Consider the following 15,544-nt stretch of genomic DNA (forward strand, 5'->3'; position numbering starts at 1 on the left):
CTTTCTGAATGTGGTCCCTTGGAAAAATTAATTCTCCACACCTGGCTTAGCTTAGAACTCTGAAATTTATGAAACTTTATATACAGATCACTTTTTTCTTAGTCTCCTCAGCAACAGCCCCAAGAGGTAGATGGAACTGAAAAGGAATGGCCCAAGTATCTCAGTGGTTGAGGGAGGACTAGATTCAGGGTCTTTGTTCAACACCTTAACTAATAAACCAATAAAGGAGCTGCAAAGTTAGTTCCAAAGAACTGCACAGGATCCAATCCTGAGCTTAAAGATTCTTTTGGAAGCTACTCCATATAGAGAAAGGGAGCAGGCCACTTTACTAATGCTGTAGTAGTAGCTGTTTATCCTATCCAGGAAAGAGAAAAGGCAAGCACAAAAGAAACCAAGTCTAATGTATAAAGATTATTTGCAGTATAAGAAACAATTATTTAATTTCTACAAAATAGCTGATGAATGACAGGCAGTTCTTCATTTTCCAATGCTGTGGTAAATGCAGGTGTTTGTTTTAGGGCTGCTTGTCTGGGGAAGGTGTTGACATCCAAAGAACTGTAGAGTTTGCCCCACAATCCTTTGATGATTTTCCATAACTTACCTTGGTTTCCTTTTATATGGTGCCTGAGGACGCTGGGAGCGGTACGACGGTAACAACTGTTCCGTTGCCAGGCTTCTGTGCTACCTGCCCTTCCAGCTTCATCCTCCCAGTCCAGACTCCAGTCTGAGCGTCCTGCACGTGTTCTGGGACACCCACCCTTCCAGCCGTGTGCACCTGCTGCAGTTTCAATCCTTTTGGTATCTGGCGCATACTGCGATTTGGCAATTTGGCATACTGCGATTTGGCACCCAGGTTCTAATTCCCGATTGCCATTCTCATTTCTCAGGGTCCTAGGTGGTGGATCTTCTAGGGCAGAGTGTTGTATAACATCGGTGGTACAACTCCCAGAAATTGCTTCTGAATGTTGGGCGTTGGATGAGACTTCACACAACATAAATAAGCTTTCTGGCTTCCCAAAGTATTTCCGGTTACTGCTATAGTCCACATACCTGTCATTTTTCTTCTTATCAGTCCTATCCAAGGTATGGCCACCTGTGTTCCAACCCTCTGTTGCACGGTCACGGAAATTCCAATTTCCCTTCCAACAATTTGTATCCAAATGTTCTGCATTTCTGGAGAATCTAAAATGGGCATCCTGGCCACCCTTATGCACAACAAAAGATTTCTTGTGAACCACTGGGGTGTTATTTTCAAAGTCTGTATAATAGCCGTTTTCTTCCAGATAACCATTGCTTCCTGTCTCATACTCCTCATACAGATTCATCTTCCTCTGGTCCACGGATTGTTTACCCTCCTCCACATAGTCCTTGCAGCTTCTGGTCACACTGCTGTCCCTGTATCCACTATCTCCATTTTTGAAATGGTCACAGACTCTCTTCACAGGTCTGATGGTGCCATACAGGTCCCTGTTTCTACACTTGCTCTTCCAGTTTTCGCTACCACCATCTTGCCCACCTTCCTTATAAATCTTTCCTCTTCTTACAGAGCTGTAGTCTTTGTACTCACGGTTGGTGACTTGTGACAGACAGATCTGTTGTCCTGGAGAGTTTATCTGATTTCTGGACTCAGAATAAATGCTCATATTCTTCCTGGAGTGCTCTTATCCACCCCACCCCCTTTCTTTTCTCAGAAGTTCACCATTCCTTCATAACTACTCTTTCCCTGCACCTCACCCCTGAGACGGTGCTGACTAACTGCCTACAATAGAGAAGCTGTGTAACCTTCGTACCCAATAGGCAGCCAGTTCAGACAGCCTCTCCCTGCTGCTGGCAGGTAATGAATAACAAGAATACCACAGTTTGGATTGGACCAGTGCCCTGCCCAAACCGGCTTCTCTGCTTTATAATGCTAAAGGCAGGAGTAAGTGACCTCTCTTTAGGGCTCGTAGGTTCAGGAAAACTAAGCATGTGGTTTATGTGTTTATATCACCCAAGGACTTCTCTGGGTGTGGGAATACATTCTGAAAAAGCACACAGCTTTGGAAAATTGCTGCACTCTGGATTCTTACGTGTCTCTGGTCTTCTTGTAGTAGAAACATTGATAATCTTGACTATTAAGATATCCCGCATCAACCCGTTTCCCAGTGATCCATAATATTTCATCCAAGAAGCCCAAATACATAGCAAATAATACAACACTGACCCTGAATGCTTTTCATATCTCAGAGTTCAGTTAATTCACTGTCTCAAGTCTACAAAATCCTAGATAGACATTAAGTCGCTGATAATTAGCATGGGAATGATTAAACTTCAGAAAATAAAACTGGCATCTAATGCAGAATACAGCAGTTTATATAGAAAGCCAACTAATTTCACAGGTTTCAAAGAAAAACACAAAAACACCTACTCAGCAGATTTTCTAAGAAGATAACAGGAAAAAGATGTTTTCTGTCTTTCTATGATCACTAATTCTTTTATTTGCCCATGTTTATTTTTCTTAAGTCTCTGTGCCTCATAAAAATGAACAAAATTACATAATCATTACTGGGGAGGGGGCAGGAAGAGGAGAAAAGCACAAAGAAACAATTATGATGCTCTGCAAAGAACTCAGATGAGCCAAACTGCTTATTTATTCAGTGGATTTGAGAGAGCAGGCATTTTAAAATGTATCTTCCCAAGTGCTAATAGCTTTCTAGTCAATAAAATGGAAAGAAAGCATTTGTACATCGTAATTTATGCACACGGTGATTGGTAGCAAGTTATTCTCCTAAGATTCAGAACAACTTTATTATTTTCATTCTTTCCCCAATCTTAACTCCTTTCAAGTTCTACTTAATTGACGTTGATCATCCTGGTTAGAATGCAGTATTGCAAGCTAACTCTGCCCATAGCCTGAAATTCAATCCTAACTAGCTCAAGGTTGACTCAGCCTTCCATCCCTTCTGAAGTCAGTAAAATGAGGACCCAGATTGTTTGGGGTTAATATGCTGTCATTTAACCCGCCCAGAGAATGCTGTAAAGCATTATGAGGCAATATGCAAGTCTAAGTGCTACTCCTAATGCTATTCCATTCTGCTTCTTACTGGGTTGTAGGATATATGCAAGAACTTGTTTGGGCATTCGGCCTAAACACAGTATTCATTTTGGAGGGCTACTTGCATGTTCTTTACCTGTTTGCATTCTCTATGCAGGGTTTCACTGTTAACAGACAGAATCGGAGTAAAAGGGGTGAGGAGTAAAAGGAATTTGCTTCCCCATTACTGTTACATATTTATTTTTTAACACCTGAAACAAGTTAAGTGGCTCTGTGGTAATAACATTGTCACGGCATCGTTGTTGCACAGAAACAGCTGTGAGTAAGCAACATGTTCAAAAGCTTTGGCAATTTTTTTTATAACTAATGCATTACACAATATCACTGCTGAAGTTACAGTTTTATCTGACTACAGTTGTAAGCAAGAAAAGTGGACATCTAGAATGTATTTTCCCCACAATTATCCCAATACAGATCCAATCTGGCACACTCTTCCCAGCCTCTTTTGGAAAGACAGTATGAGATATTGAATATAACAACATTTTCTGTAAATACTTGCCCCAGTCAAAGATCCTGGAAGAGCAAGAGGCAGTTTATATTATTTTACACCTTAAAAACCAGAAATATGTTGTGAGAGAATAGGGCTGAATTTAACATAGTCTCTTAGTACTTCCTCTTTTCTTTGTGGAGTCCTTGGTGCTCTCTAGGTTTGGTTCTTTGATGAGAAGCGAAATGCCTTCAAAGAAAAAACAGAAAGTCCAGTTGCCTCTTGAAAAAAGCATCTTTGGGACAACCATGACCTAGATGACTGAGAATCTCCATAGACATCTAGGTTTGGTTGTTTGCTTGTAGACATTTCTCCATACAGATAATGTTACCTGTTTGGGTAATGAAACATCTGCAAGCAAACACCCAAGCTCAAGAGAGTATCAAGGACTCAACCCTGAACTACATATATTCTTTTCTCTTTTTCAATTCCACCAATGCAAAACGTAGATTGGGGTAGGGTCTGTCCTCTCTATTCACCCTCACTGCGACTGACCGTACTCACCCTTCAGCTCCTGTAGCTCCAGGCACAGAGATGATATTTTACAGTCACAGAGGTCCACGTTCTCTAATGTCTCAGCTTGTCCAGCCTCATCCTGTGGCTGTTCCAATGTTGCACTGAGCTCTGTGTGAGTCTTCCTGTAAAAATCAAGTTCTTGCTCTAATTCTTGAATACGATTCAATAAGAAAGGACATGGAGATGTTCTTCCAGACTCAACAGTGTTCCCTTGTCTATCTCTGCTCCCCAGCTGCTGCTTAACTGCGGCTGGGCTTTTCCTTTGGCTCCCTGGAGGTGGAAGTGGTGCTGGCCTGGAGGGTCGCATAGAAGGTGGGATACCCTGTGAGACAGATGCAGTGGGGGTGAGCCTTACTGGTACATGTGGTGAGGCAGAGACAGGGATACCAGGTCGAGGAGGGGGTGGCCGTAGCACCTTTCTTCTCTGTGAAGTATTCTCTACTGTACCACATACAATATCTCTCTCACAATTGAAATCCAGAATGGAAAAATGCCGAGCAACATTATCCTGCTCGAAAGCGTCATAGCCACCATGGCCAATAGGATTTGTCAGGCTCTGTTCAAACTGAGCCAGCTGCTCTGTCAGTTTTGAGTCAAGGTCCCCACAGATCTCCCCATGGGCCACACCTGGAGGGAGTTCATTCTGAGTACCTTGACAGACAGGCCAAATGTCCAAGCTCTCCTGAGTTCCACTGAAGCTGGAAGAATGAGATTTAGGTTTCTGCTGCTGACTATCCATGCAAACAACTAAGTCCTCACAAAGAATGTTGTGGCGGATCAGACTATGAGCCTCTCCATCCTGCTCTAAGCGCTTGCAGCCTTTCAAATGGTCCCATGAAGTTTTGGGGGTTTGAATGGGCTTTGGTTTATCCGAATGGTCATAGTGTTGGGTTTTTACCTGAAGTGGAGAATGAGGTATGGAAGAAACTCCATTGACAGTTTTATTAGAATCTAGGGAGGAAGTGCCTGATACTTCTAAAGGAACAGAGCCAAGGCAGCTTTCCTTCTGGTCATTTGGTATTTGGTTCTGTTTTATTTCAGAGTCCAAAGAATTCCTTTGCATCAAAGGAAGTTGACAAGTCTTTTCCTCAGTATAGTCTGAACTCCAGCCAGGCTCCTCTGACATGCCAGGAGAACCTGCTTTGTGAACGCTGGCTATAACAGAATCCACCCCCTTTGGCAAATATCCAGATTTCCATTGCTTTCTAGGCTGTAGGCAGTTCTCCTCCAACCTCACAAACCGATGAGGAAAGATGCCACGTTTTCCTCGAAGTTCGCCCTCTAGCCAGCCATCTTCCAGAACTTCCAGAATTCGGATCCGTTCCCCCACCTCAAAGTCTAGTTCTGCTGATTCCAGGGCTTGGAACCTATAGAGGGCAATCCCATAAAGTCCTGGCAGTGCCATTTCATCCCTCCATGGCTTTTCATCTTCCTGGGGATATGTATCTTTCATTCCATTTATCTTTGGAATCTCTGATGAAGTTGGATCATCTGGGTTATTGATGGTTTTTAGGGGACCCAAAAGCTCCACAAACCCCTCTGGGAAGATGCCTCGGCGACCTTGAATCTCCCCTTCAAACCATCCAGGTTCTGGAATTCCAACGATGATAATCACATCCCCTTCCCGGAAATCAAGTTCCTCCTCCATCTGGGCTGAAAGACTCATCAGTGCTCGGGCCTGACCCAGAGCGTAGGATGGCATTTCCAGTGTTGCGCCATGTAGGAATCGGGGACCAAAACCTGAGAGGCTGAGTTCTCGGACACAGGATGATGGGAAGAAACCACTGGTTCCCCAGCTGCTCCGGCCTTTCAGCCAAGGAGATGCTATAGAATCATTCAAAATCACCAGGTCTCCTGCAGGGATAAGGAACAGATTTTTATTTTATTTTACTTCTACACCAACCAGTTAACATCTTGAATTGGACCCAGAAGTAAACTGACACCCGATGCATTTAACATAGCCAAGGTGTTATCATAGAGGCACCCAAAACTGCTTGTGTCTCCACATTCTACATTCCCAGATTCTTTTCAAGGGTAGCCCCATATAAACTGCATTGCACTAATCTGTATGTGAGATGACCAGGGCATGAATGACAGAAAGAAAGGCTTTCTGATCCAGGAAAGGGCATAACTAGTAGGCAAAACAGGAAGTTGACCAAAAACCTCTTTGCAATGACTGCCACCTTGTCATCACGCAGGGATCATGAATCCAAGAGGATCTGCATATTAGCTCTGAGTCTGTCTGGGGAAGAGCAAACTCCATCCAAGACTGGAAATGATAATCCCCAGATACAAGGGAGCCTCCTTCCTACATCCAGTCTTACCAGTTGAAGCCTGTTGTTCCCCGTCTAGACCCTCAGACCCCCAGAGTCTCCAAACACCATGAAAGGGTATCCATAACATTGTTTATTTCACCAGGGATAGAGATATACAGCTGGGTATCATCCACATACTGATGATACGTCATTCAATACCAATACTGATGGTACAAAGCTGTCAAGGGGTCAAGAAAAGCCAGGATTACCCCCAACCTACTCCTGCTAGTAGTCATCCAAAAAGAATAGCTCAAGCATTCCCTCTTCACCTCTCCTTATACAGGCAGTCCTCAACTTACAATTACAATTGGGACCAGAATTTCTGTTACTAAGCAAAGTAAGGCGGTTGTTAAGTGAGTGGATGTTGACCTTTTTGCCATGGTTGTTTAGCAAATCACTGCAGTTAAATGAATCACACAGTTGTTAAGCAAATCTGGCTTTCCCCATGGATTTTACTTGTTGGAAGCCATTTGGAAAGGTTGGAAATGGTGATCCCATGACCCTGGGATGGCGCAGTCACCATAACTACATGCTGGTTGCCAAGAGACCAAACTCTGATCACATGACTGTAGGGATGCTGCAACAGTTATAAGTGTGAGGACTGATTGCAAGTCACTTTTTTTTAGTGCTGCTATAACTTTGGATTGTCACTAAATGAATGGTTCTAAGTTAAGAACTATCTGTACTCCAACTTATGATTTCAATTCAAAGCAGCCAGTCACAAAGACTGCTCTCAATTGCATCTGACAAACAACTATATTTATTAATTTATATTTATTCCGCCTTTGTTATTTTTATGAATAACTCAAGGTGGCAAACAAATCCAATACTCCCTCCTCCTCCTATTTTTCCACAACAACAACTCTGTGAGGTGGATTGGACTAAAAGAGAGTGACAGGCCCAAAGTCATCCAGCTGGCTTTCATACCTAAGGCAGGACTAGAACTCGAAGTCTCCTAATTTCTAGCTTACTGCCTTAACCACTAGTCCAAATGTGCTGGAAAATGGCAATTATCCTAGTGACTGTCGAGATTATCAGACTTCTGTTCCAAATAGAGCAAGACTACCAAGGTACGGAAGCAGAAATCCCTGGACCGCTGTAATTAGAACTGTAAGGGAGAAAGGACGCAGAAGAGAATTCCTTTTGATGGACTGACAGAGATCTACAGAAGAGCAGAGCATTAAGGAACTCCTGCCCGAGTTAGGAATTCATGGAAATCGCCAGTACCTCTCTGAAGGGCCAAGCTGCCAGGCTCTTGGGAAGTGAAGTTGCTGATACAAACGAATAGCTTCTCTCCTTGTTTCATAACAGGAACATCCACAGGTTCTACAAAGCTGCTGGGGAACTGGCCTAAAATGGATAAGAGCAAAGAGCATTTTCAATAGAAAAGGAGGGAAAAATCTAAATAGTGGAAATGATAGTCATGGTTCTTTCCCCTGACATCTATTTCACTCTTTACCATGGCATAAAAGCACCACAAAGTTTTCTCCTGCTGCCATCCTTTTCATCAGGATTCTCCCAGCCTTTCACACTGAAAATATGGTGGGAAGTGAGCAGTGTAATAAGCTGTCTTTAGTGCTAACAATTCTGTTGTCAATTCCATAAAATTGAGGGATTTGTACACTGCTTTCCTCATTTAATATACACTTGCTAAGGTAAAGAAATTCTGTAGTGTACATTGTTGGAAACCACAAACGTGAATTGAGTTTTGCTACATGAGAATTGACAAACTTTGATAACTTCCATTGGTAACATCAACAATATGAAAATGTAAGGAAAATGTGTTATGGTTTACCAGGTCATTGGTCCATCTTATTTAGTATTTTCTACTATCACAATTGTACCTTTAAGGAAAATTAAAATTTCTTAATTGAAATAGAAAATTCCACAGAAGCATCAAATGAGTTTCTACATTAATCCTCTTTTTTTTTAGAACAGCAAACATTTATAACTGGATGACAATTCAGAAATGTTTAGTATGCTAAGATTTAAACCATCCTTCATGATAGAACTATTTCCCAGTATCTTTCAACAAAATAGGAGTCAGATTCATGTCAGATCCAGTCTGGCATAAAACAAGATGACCGAAATGAGCCATGGAAGGATTGAAATATAACTAAACAACGGATTTGATTCCTAATACCCTTACAGAAAATTCCCAGCACTTTCTTCTAGGATCAAAGGAATGGTTGTCACCCAAGAGAGGTATGTTGCTTTTCCTTTGTTTGGGACAATCTCTTCCCTCCATCCATAAGGTTGTTCTTTTTACTGGAAATGTGATTGTCATTATTCATCTAGACAGTAAGTGTATCTAGAGCTTTTGTCCATGAAAAAGCATTGATATTTTCTGTCTAGATATGGGACCACCAAGACATCAACTATAATACTGTACTTGTCAATATCTCTAATGATTGTCATAGTTCTAATACGTTTAAAAACAGGTCCTGAAATATATGTATGAAATCAAGTGATTCAGTTGATGGTTAACTCTCCTTATCTCTTAGTGGTGAAATTAAGGTACAGCTTAAATCAGGGGTCTCCAACCTTAGTAACTTTAAGGCTTGTAGACTTCAACTCCCAGAGTTCCTCAGCCAGCTTTGCTGAGGAACTCTGGGAGTTGAAGTCCACAAACCTTAAAGTTACTAAGATTGGAGACCCCTGGCGTAAATAATTTTTGGTTCTGTGATGAGCCACAAGATTGAGCAATGGATGAATGCAGAGAGTTGGGAATGGCTCCCTCTCCTGGTTGTTTCAAGTTTTCTTTCTTACGTTCTCAAAAGATAGCTGCTATACAGCTACTGGAGATCAGAAAGCTTTTTCAAAATGGTCTTCTTATGGGCACAGTTTATTTCAGCAAATTAACGTGATATGCATATGTTACCATTTTTATTTAGTAATCAGCACTTGTTCAACTTTTTTTCATCTGTTCTCATTCTCTCTTTCAGACATATGCACATGGACAGCCACACACACACACACACACGCACACACACACACAGAGAGGGAATAATCATTGTTGGCAGAAAGTTCCACAAATTTTTGTTCTGTCCTGCTTTTCTAGTATTAAGTTCCTGAACAACAACAATTATTGTGAATTGCTGTTTCATAACATAAATACCTGTACACCCATCTTTTTGTAAATAATTTTTATAATTTAAATTTTATAATAAAACAATTGTTATACATCAAAAATCAAAACAATATAACATTACCATTTTAGGATTATCTCCATATTTAAGGATTAATTTCCATAATTTGATTCTTTCATCTTTTGAAAACAATAAGCCAGAGCCATCTGCAGCAAGCTGTGATTTCATCAAATTAATAAAATTTATCTTGTGGTGTCTCTATGTATGGCTGTGAAAGTTGGACCATAAGAAAGGCTGAGCGCCAAAGAATTGAGGTCTTTGAACTCTGGTGCTGCAAAAGACTCCTGAGAGTCCCATGGACTGCAAGGCAAACAAATAAGTCAGTCCTAGAGGAGATCAACCCTGACTGCTCCTTAGAAGATCCTGAAGATCTTAGATCCTGAAGATGAAACTGAAATACTTTGGCCACCTAATGAGAAGGAAGGACTCACTGGAGAAGAGCATAATGCTGGGAAAGATTGAGGGCAAAAGAAGAATGGGATGGCAGAGAACGAGGTGGCTGGATGGAGTCACTGAAGCAGTAGGCGTGAACTTAAATGGACTCCAGAGGATGGTATAGGACAGGAAGGTCTGGAGGATCATTGTCCATGGGGTCGCTATGGGTCGAACATGACTTCGCAACTAACAACAATCTTGTGGTGTCACAAGGACAACTCTGTTACTAACTTCTTTTTTTGTAACATCATGATGCAAATACAATAAGCTTGCATCACAATGTACAGCCTGGGAAGATTGTATCTATAGGTGAAGAACAATAAAGGAAACTATTCAGAAGTAATTCCTTGTCTTTCTTGGTTCTTGAGGCTTAACAGGGATACTGACATTAAAAGAAAAAGAACTCAAAAAAGGATGCTGACATTTCAGAATTCTTATATAGGTAAAAATGTATGCATGCATTAATGAGTATTATTTCTGAATCTGTGTACATGCTCACCATTTCATGGAGTTAACAACAGGGTAGGTTAAAAAAAAAAGCTAAAATGGGCAAGTCAAATATTTCACTATATCCCATCAGAATATACTACAAATGAAGATGAGGAGACTTTGGTACTCTCTGAGCTTGGTTGTTTTCTTGGAGACATTTCATTACCCAAGTTAGGTAACTTCACTGACACTAATGAAGTTACCTAATTTGGATAATGAAATGTTTGCAAGAAAACAAGCAAGCTCAGAGAGCACCAAGGACCCCTCATTTCAACCCTAAGCTACAAATATTCTCATTTATCATTACTCTACTAGATTGCACTATTGCTTGTTTTCTGACGCTGCTCACAATGTGTGTACATTCAAGTTTCAACTCTAAGCTCCAAATATTTTCATGGATCAGTACAAATGAAGATTCATGTCTGAGCATTGCCTCAGGCAGCCTTCTTCAACCTCCTGACTTCTCAGTTACTATAACTGATAGTTATAGTAACAACATATTTGAAAGGCAACAGGTTGAGGAATGTTACTGAAAAGTCTAACAGAAATATATGTGGGGTCCAGGGCACTGATGATGTTACCTAGTTAGGTTAATGTAAAGTCTGCAAAAAAAACAAGCAAGCTTAGAGAGCATTAAGGATTCCTCATTGCAATCCTGAGCTACAAATATTCTCCTTTATTAGAAATATATGTATATATTTTAAAATTCTGATAGAACTCATACCTCACCTATATAAGTAGCCATGCCCTTTAATGATCCCATAAGATAAATCTGACCAAGAGTATTATCATTTTCTTTCAGGTTTGCACAGAGAAAAAAGGGCAGTTTCAATGAAAGATAGAGACACTGTGCTTTTATGAGGTCAAAAGTCTTGGGTCATTTTGCTAATTTTCAAAACAGGCACTGCCCTAAAAACTATCACAAATTGTTCAGGGTACTGTGGCTACGCTGATCCCATAAGATGTTGAGAGTCTAGAAAGAGTACTGAATAGAGCAACAAAGTTGATTAGGGGACTGGAGGCTAAAACATATGAAGAACGGTTGCAGGAACTGGGTATGTCTAGTCTGATGAAAAGAAGAACTAGCGGAGACATGATAGCATGATAGCAATATCTCAGGAGTTGCCACAAAGAAGAGGGAGTCAAACTATTCTCCAAAGCACCTGAAGGCAGGACAAGAAGCAATGGGTGGAAACTAATCAAGGACAGAAGCAATTTACAGATACAGATTAACAGAGTTGGAAGGGAATTTAGAACTAAGGAGAAATTTCCTGATAGTTAGAACAATTAATCAGTGGAACGACTTGCCTCCAGAGGCTGTGAATGCTCCAACACCGGAAGTTTTTAAAAAGATGTTGGATAACCATTTGTCTGAAGTGGTGTGGGGTTTCCTGCCTAAGCAGGGGGTTGTTCTCTTCCAACTCTGTTATTCTATTCTATTACCATATACTGAGTATATTGAGAATTATATTCCATTTGACTGGTTAAGGAAACAAAGAATTATAAAAAGAAAAAAGGGAAGCAAGCTTCTGATATATTAATAGCTATCTCATTTCTCTAATTGCAAGACCAAACAGTACAACAGAGAGGCATCAGGAAGTGTGTGGGAGCCCAAACATTTACAGAAATACCAAAAAGTATTAGCTAAAGAAACCAAAACGCCCCTTCAATAAAAGAGGAGGAAGGGGATAAAAATGTCTCCTGAATAGCTCCACAGAGACTATGGTCTCATCCATATAGCCATTTGCTGAGCATTCCTCTTGTCCTAGAACCAAAAAGACTTTTCTGTCAGCATAAATTGTGCAGCATACCTTTCAGGCTTACCAGAATGGGGCTGTGCTGCATTGCTGGTTGCAGAGGTCTACAATGTGATACTTTTAAAGGTAGAAAATGATGCTTTCCTTGACCGGAAGTTCAGTTCCAATTCCAAAGTTACCACTAACCACCAGGCAGAAAGGGCATTGGGGTGGTGCTTATATGCATTCAATCACATCTTTTTCTAATTTTTCATCAAAGAGTTATTGATCTTTTGACCGCTAAATAGTAGTAAAGAAAGGCTTAAGAGTATTAAAATCTTTATTTAGGATGAAATTTCTTTTTCTTTACTTAGCTTTACTTGTTCAGCTCCTCTAGAACTTCTACCCCAACCGTCTATGGAGATTCTCAGTCATCCAGGTCAAAAGGCAACTAGACGTTGGTTGTTGTTGTTGCTGTTGTTGAAAATGTTTCATTCTCATCCCAGAACTTCTTCAATTCTGACTGAATGATGGGAAATGAAAGAACATAAATCCTTTCATTCCCCACCAATCAGTCAGAACCAAGTTAGCTTCTTGGATGAGAAGTGAAACGTTGTCAAGAAAAAACAAAGGAAGCCCAGTTGCTTTTGAAAAGCATCTTTGGTTCTGACGCAATCAACTTCGTGAACTGACCCAAAGACCTTTTAGATGTACCTGTGACTCCTTCCTTCTTCCCAAACAGCCAAAACTCATCTATGACTGCCAGCACTTCAATGATATCCCCCACAAACAGTGGCAGCTCCTCAGATACGCTGGGGCAGAAATCAAAGACAGCCCGCACCAGGGAGCCTGTCTCCATCTTTGGAATCTGCAATAAAGAGATACAAAATCCAGATTAGGATAGCAATGCCAGCATGTTACAAATTGAAAAAGGCAGGTAACAGATTGCACAAGCGCAAGAACATCAGCTCGTTCCAGAAATCATGCAAAGACTTGCGTCAGCTACTCTTTTGTGGAACACAAAATGTATTTCCACATCTCACTAATCACAGTGAAACAATGCCTTGCTAACTATTTTTATTTTTTTTTATAATAATTTTATTAAAGATTACAATATACAGATAATACAGAAAAGAAAGAAGTGCAAAAAAGAAAGAAAAAAGAAAAGAAAAGAAATAACTCCCCATTATTCTCCCAGAAAGTATAAGCATATGTAACAACTTATTACCACCTCTTAAAATACAAATAAACAACCTCTGCATCTCACATCAATTCCCCTCTCCCCATCTTTTAGCTATCATATTTTATATTTTGTATTTTAACTGTTTTGTAGCATTCTATTTATATAGTTCTATTTTTAATATTGTAAGTCCCCTAGAGTTAAACTGTGATGAGTGGCCAATAACTTTGATTGATAAATAAATAAATAAATAAATAAATAATCTCATCCCATTTTCTATAAACAAGTCTTTAAAACCTCATCTTCCATTCTAATCAGGAAAAAATCCATTCAATTGCCCAAAATAATAACCTATATATTATAAATTTGATCTAATGAGCCCATTTTATTGCTTTGTTTTACATTTATATCTCACTTTTTATCATTAAACAAATCCCACAAATTTCATCATCCAAATGTAGTCAGTAAAAACCAAGAAAAATAATCAGAGATAACATAACTATTTTAATTTTAATCAGATAAATTTAAAATTTAGCAAATAAACAAAATTTTAAAATATCATCATCACCCAGTCCTGGAAAAAAAAACATTAAAAATTTCCACAAATACCTGTATAATTTAATTTTGGTCAAATAAACCATCTTTATATTCCTTCCTCTTACCCCCAACAATCTTAATATTCAGACTCTTCAAATAACCTGTCAGACTATTTTGGTACACGGGTTTAAATGCTCAAAAGAATAAGAGTTTTGTGTTGAGAAATACTGTAGCCTGAGGGCAGGTTAACCATCCAGAAATTCTCTGTACTGACAGCCAGTCATTTAGCAACTTGAAAAACAGTAAAAGCCTCCATCCCAGGCATTTGCTCTCTGTTACTCAAATTCAATCCACCTTGCATTAAGAACAGCAATGGGGAGTTATTTTTCCTATTGGCCGGTGAGGCTAACAAGGAAGGGAAATGCAGCCAGAAGAATCCACCAATTGCTGCCTTTAATTGTCTTGTATTAAAACTATAATGACAGCACCACTTGCCAGCCAGAGTGCTCTTGAGGCACTCTCAAGTCCAATCATACAATTTATTTCAGCATACATTCCTGATAGCTAAAGGACAACATTATCATACTAGGTCTATAGTCTTACAGTTGTAAAGTATCTTTGTTACATCTCAAGTCTATGTGATCCACACCAGCATGAGAGATTTAGTATAGGGGTCTCCAACTTTGGTCACTTTAAGACTTGTGGACTTCAACTGCCAGAGTTTTGCTGGCTGAAGAATTCTGGGAGTTAAAGTCCACAAGTCTTAAAGTGGCCAAGGTTGCAGAACCCTGATTTAGTAGGCTAGTAAATACCATTCAGCATCTAAGTCAAATAAAAAGATAAATACATTTCATCTGTCTTTTCCCACAAACCATTGTCCCTCTCTTAGTTGCTCACTCCTATTTTCTATAAAAGTCTTCATATAAGATATTGCTTTTTATCATCCTGGCCTTATTTTCTGTTTTACTTCCTCCTGATGCCATCTGCCTGCTGACCTGCTGACCTCCTCTGTTCCCTAGCTTGCTTTCAGATATTATTATTTTCAATCAGCTCTTCCTCTAGCCCTTTCCTGTTTCACTTTGAACTTGGATGAATTTCACAGAAGACTTGACATTAGTCATGTACATCCAAGGACAGGGATAGGGAGAAGGAGCTAAGTTCACTGGTAGACTATCTGTTTTGGATGAGATAAATCTGAGATTCAAACTACCATCTGCAGTTAATGATATGTAAGATATCTGCAACAGTGAGCAACACTGATATGTAAGACAGCTGCAACAAGAAGCAACAGTGAGCATTGGACACAGAACCACTGATTGGTTCAAAATTGGGAAAGGAGTCTGGCAAGGCTGTATACTGTCACTCTGCACCCTGATATGCAGAGCACATCATCAGAAAGATGGGGCTAGATGAATCAAAAGTTGGAATTAAGATTGCCAGGAGAAATATCTACAACCTCAGATATGCAGATGATACACTCTAATGGCAGAAAGTGAAGAGGAACTAAAAAGCCTCTTGATGTGGGTGAAGGAGGAGAGTGCAAAAGTTGGCTTGAAACTCCACATTAAGAAAATGAAGATCATGGCATCTGGCCCTCTCAATTCCT

At 40.0% G+C, this 15,544-nt stretch overlaps 1 protein-coding gene across 5 annotated transcripts in view; it reads right to left on the reverse strand.

The window, feature by feature from the left end:
* The window catches only part of DNMBP (dynamin binding protein), a 55,397-nt gene that overhangs the window by 26,231 nt on the left and 13,622 nt on the right, over window positions 1-15,544 (reverse strand). For 3 of the 5 annotated variants that reach the window (XM_058187082.1, XM_058187080.1, XM_058187079.1), the window contains exons 2-4: window positions 12,936-13,089; window positions 7,640-7,762; window positions 4,086-5,951 (exon numbers count right to left, since the gene is read on the reverse strand). In XM_058187082.1, the coding sequence (XP_058043065.1) occupies window positions 4,086-5,951; window positions 7,640-7,762; window positions 12,936-13,080 (2,134 nt within the window). In that variant the 5' untranslated portion in view covers window positions 13,081-13,089. Of the gene's footprint in view, window positions 1-4,085; window positions 5,952-7,639; window positions 7,763-9,624; window positions 10,652-12,296; window positions 12,745-12,935; window positions 13,090-15,544 lie in introns of those variants that run through there. The other 2 variants (XM_058187081.1, XM_058187083.1) reach the window with 2 other exon arrangements.

This window comes from Ahaetulla prasina, chromosome 6, assembly GCF_028640845.1.
Source record: "Ahaetulla prasina isolate Xishuangbanna chromosome 6, ASM2864084v1, whole genome shotgun sequence".
NCBI lineage: Eukaryota > Metazoa > Chordata > Lepidosauria > Squamata > Colubridae > Ahaetulla > Ahaetulla prasina.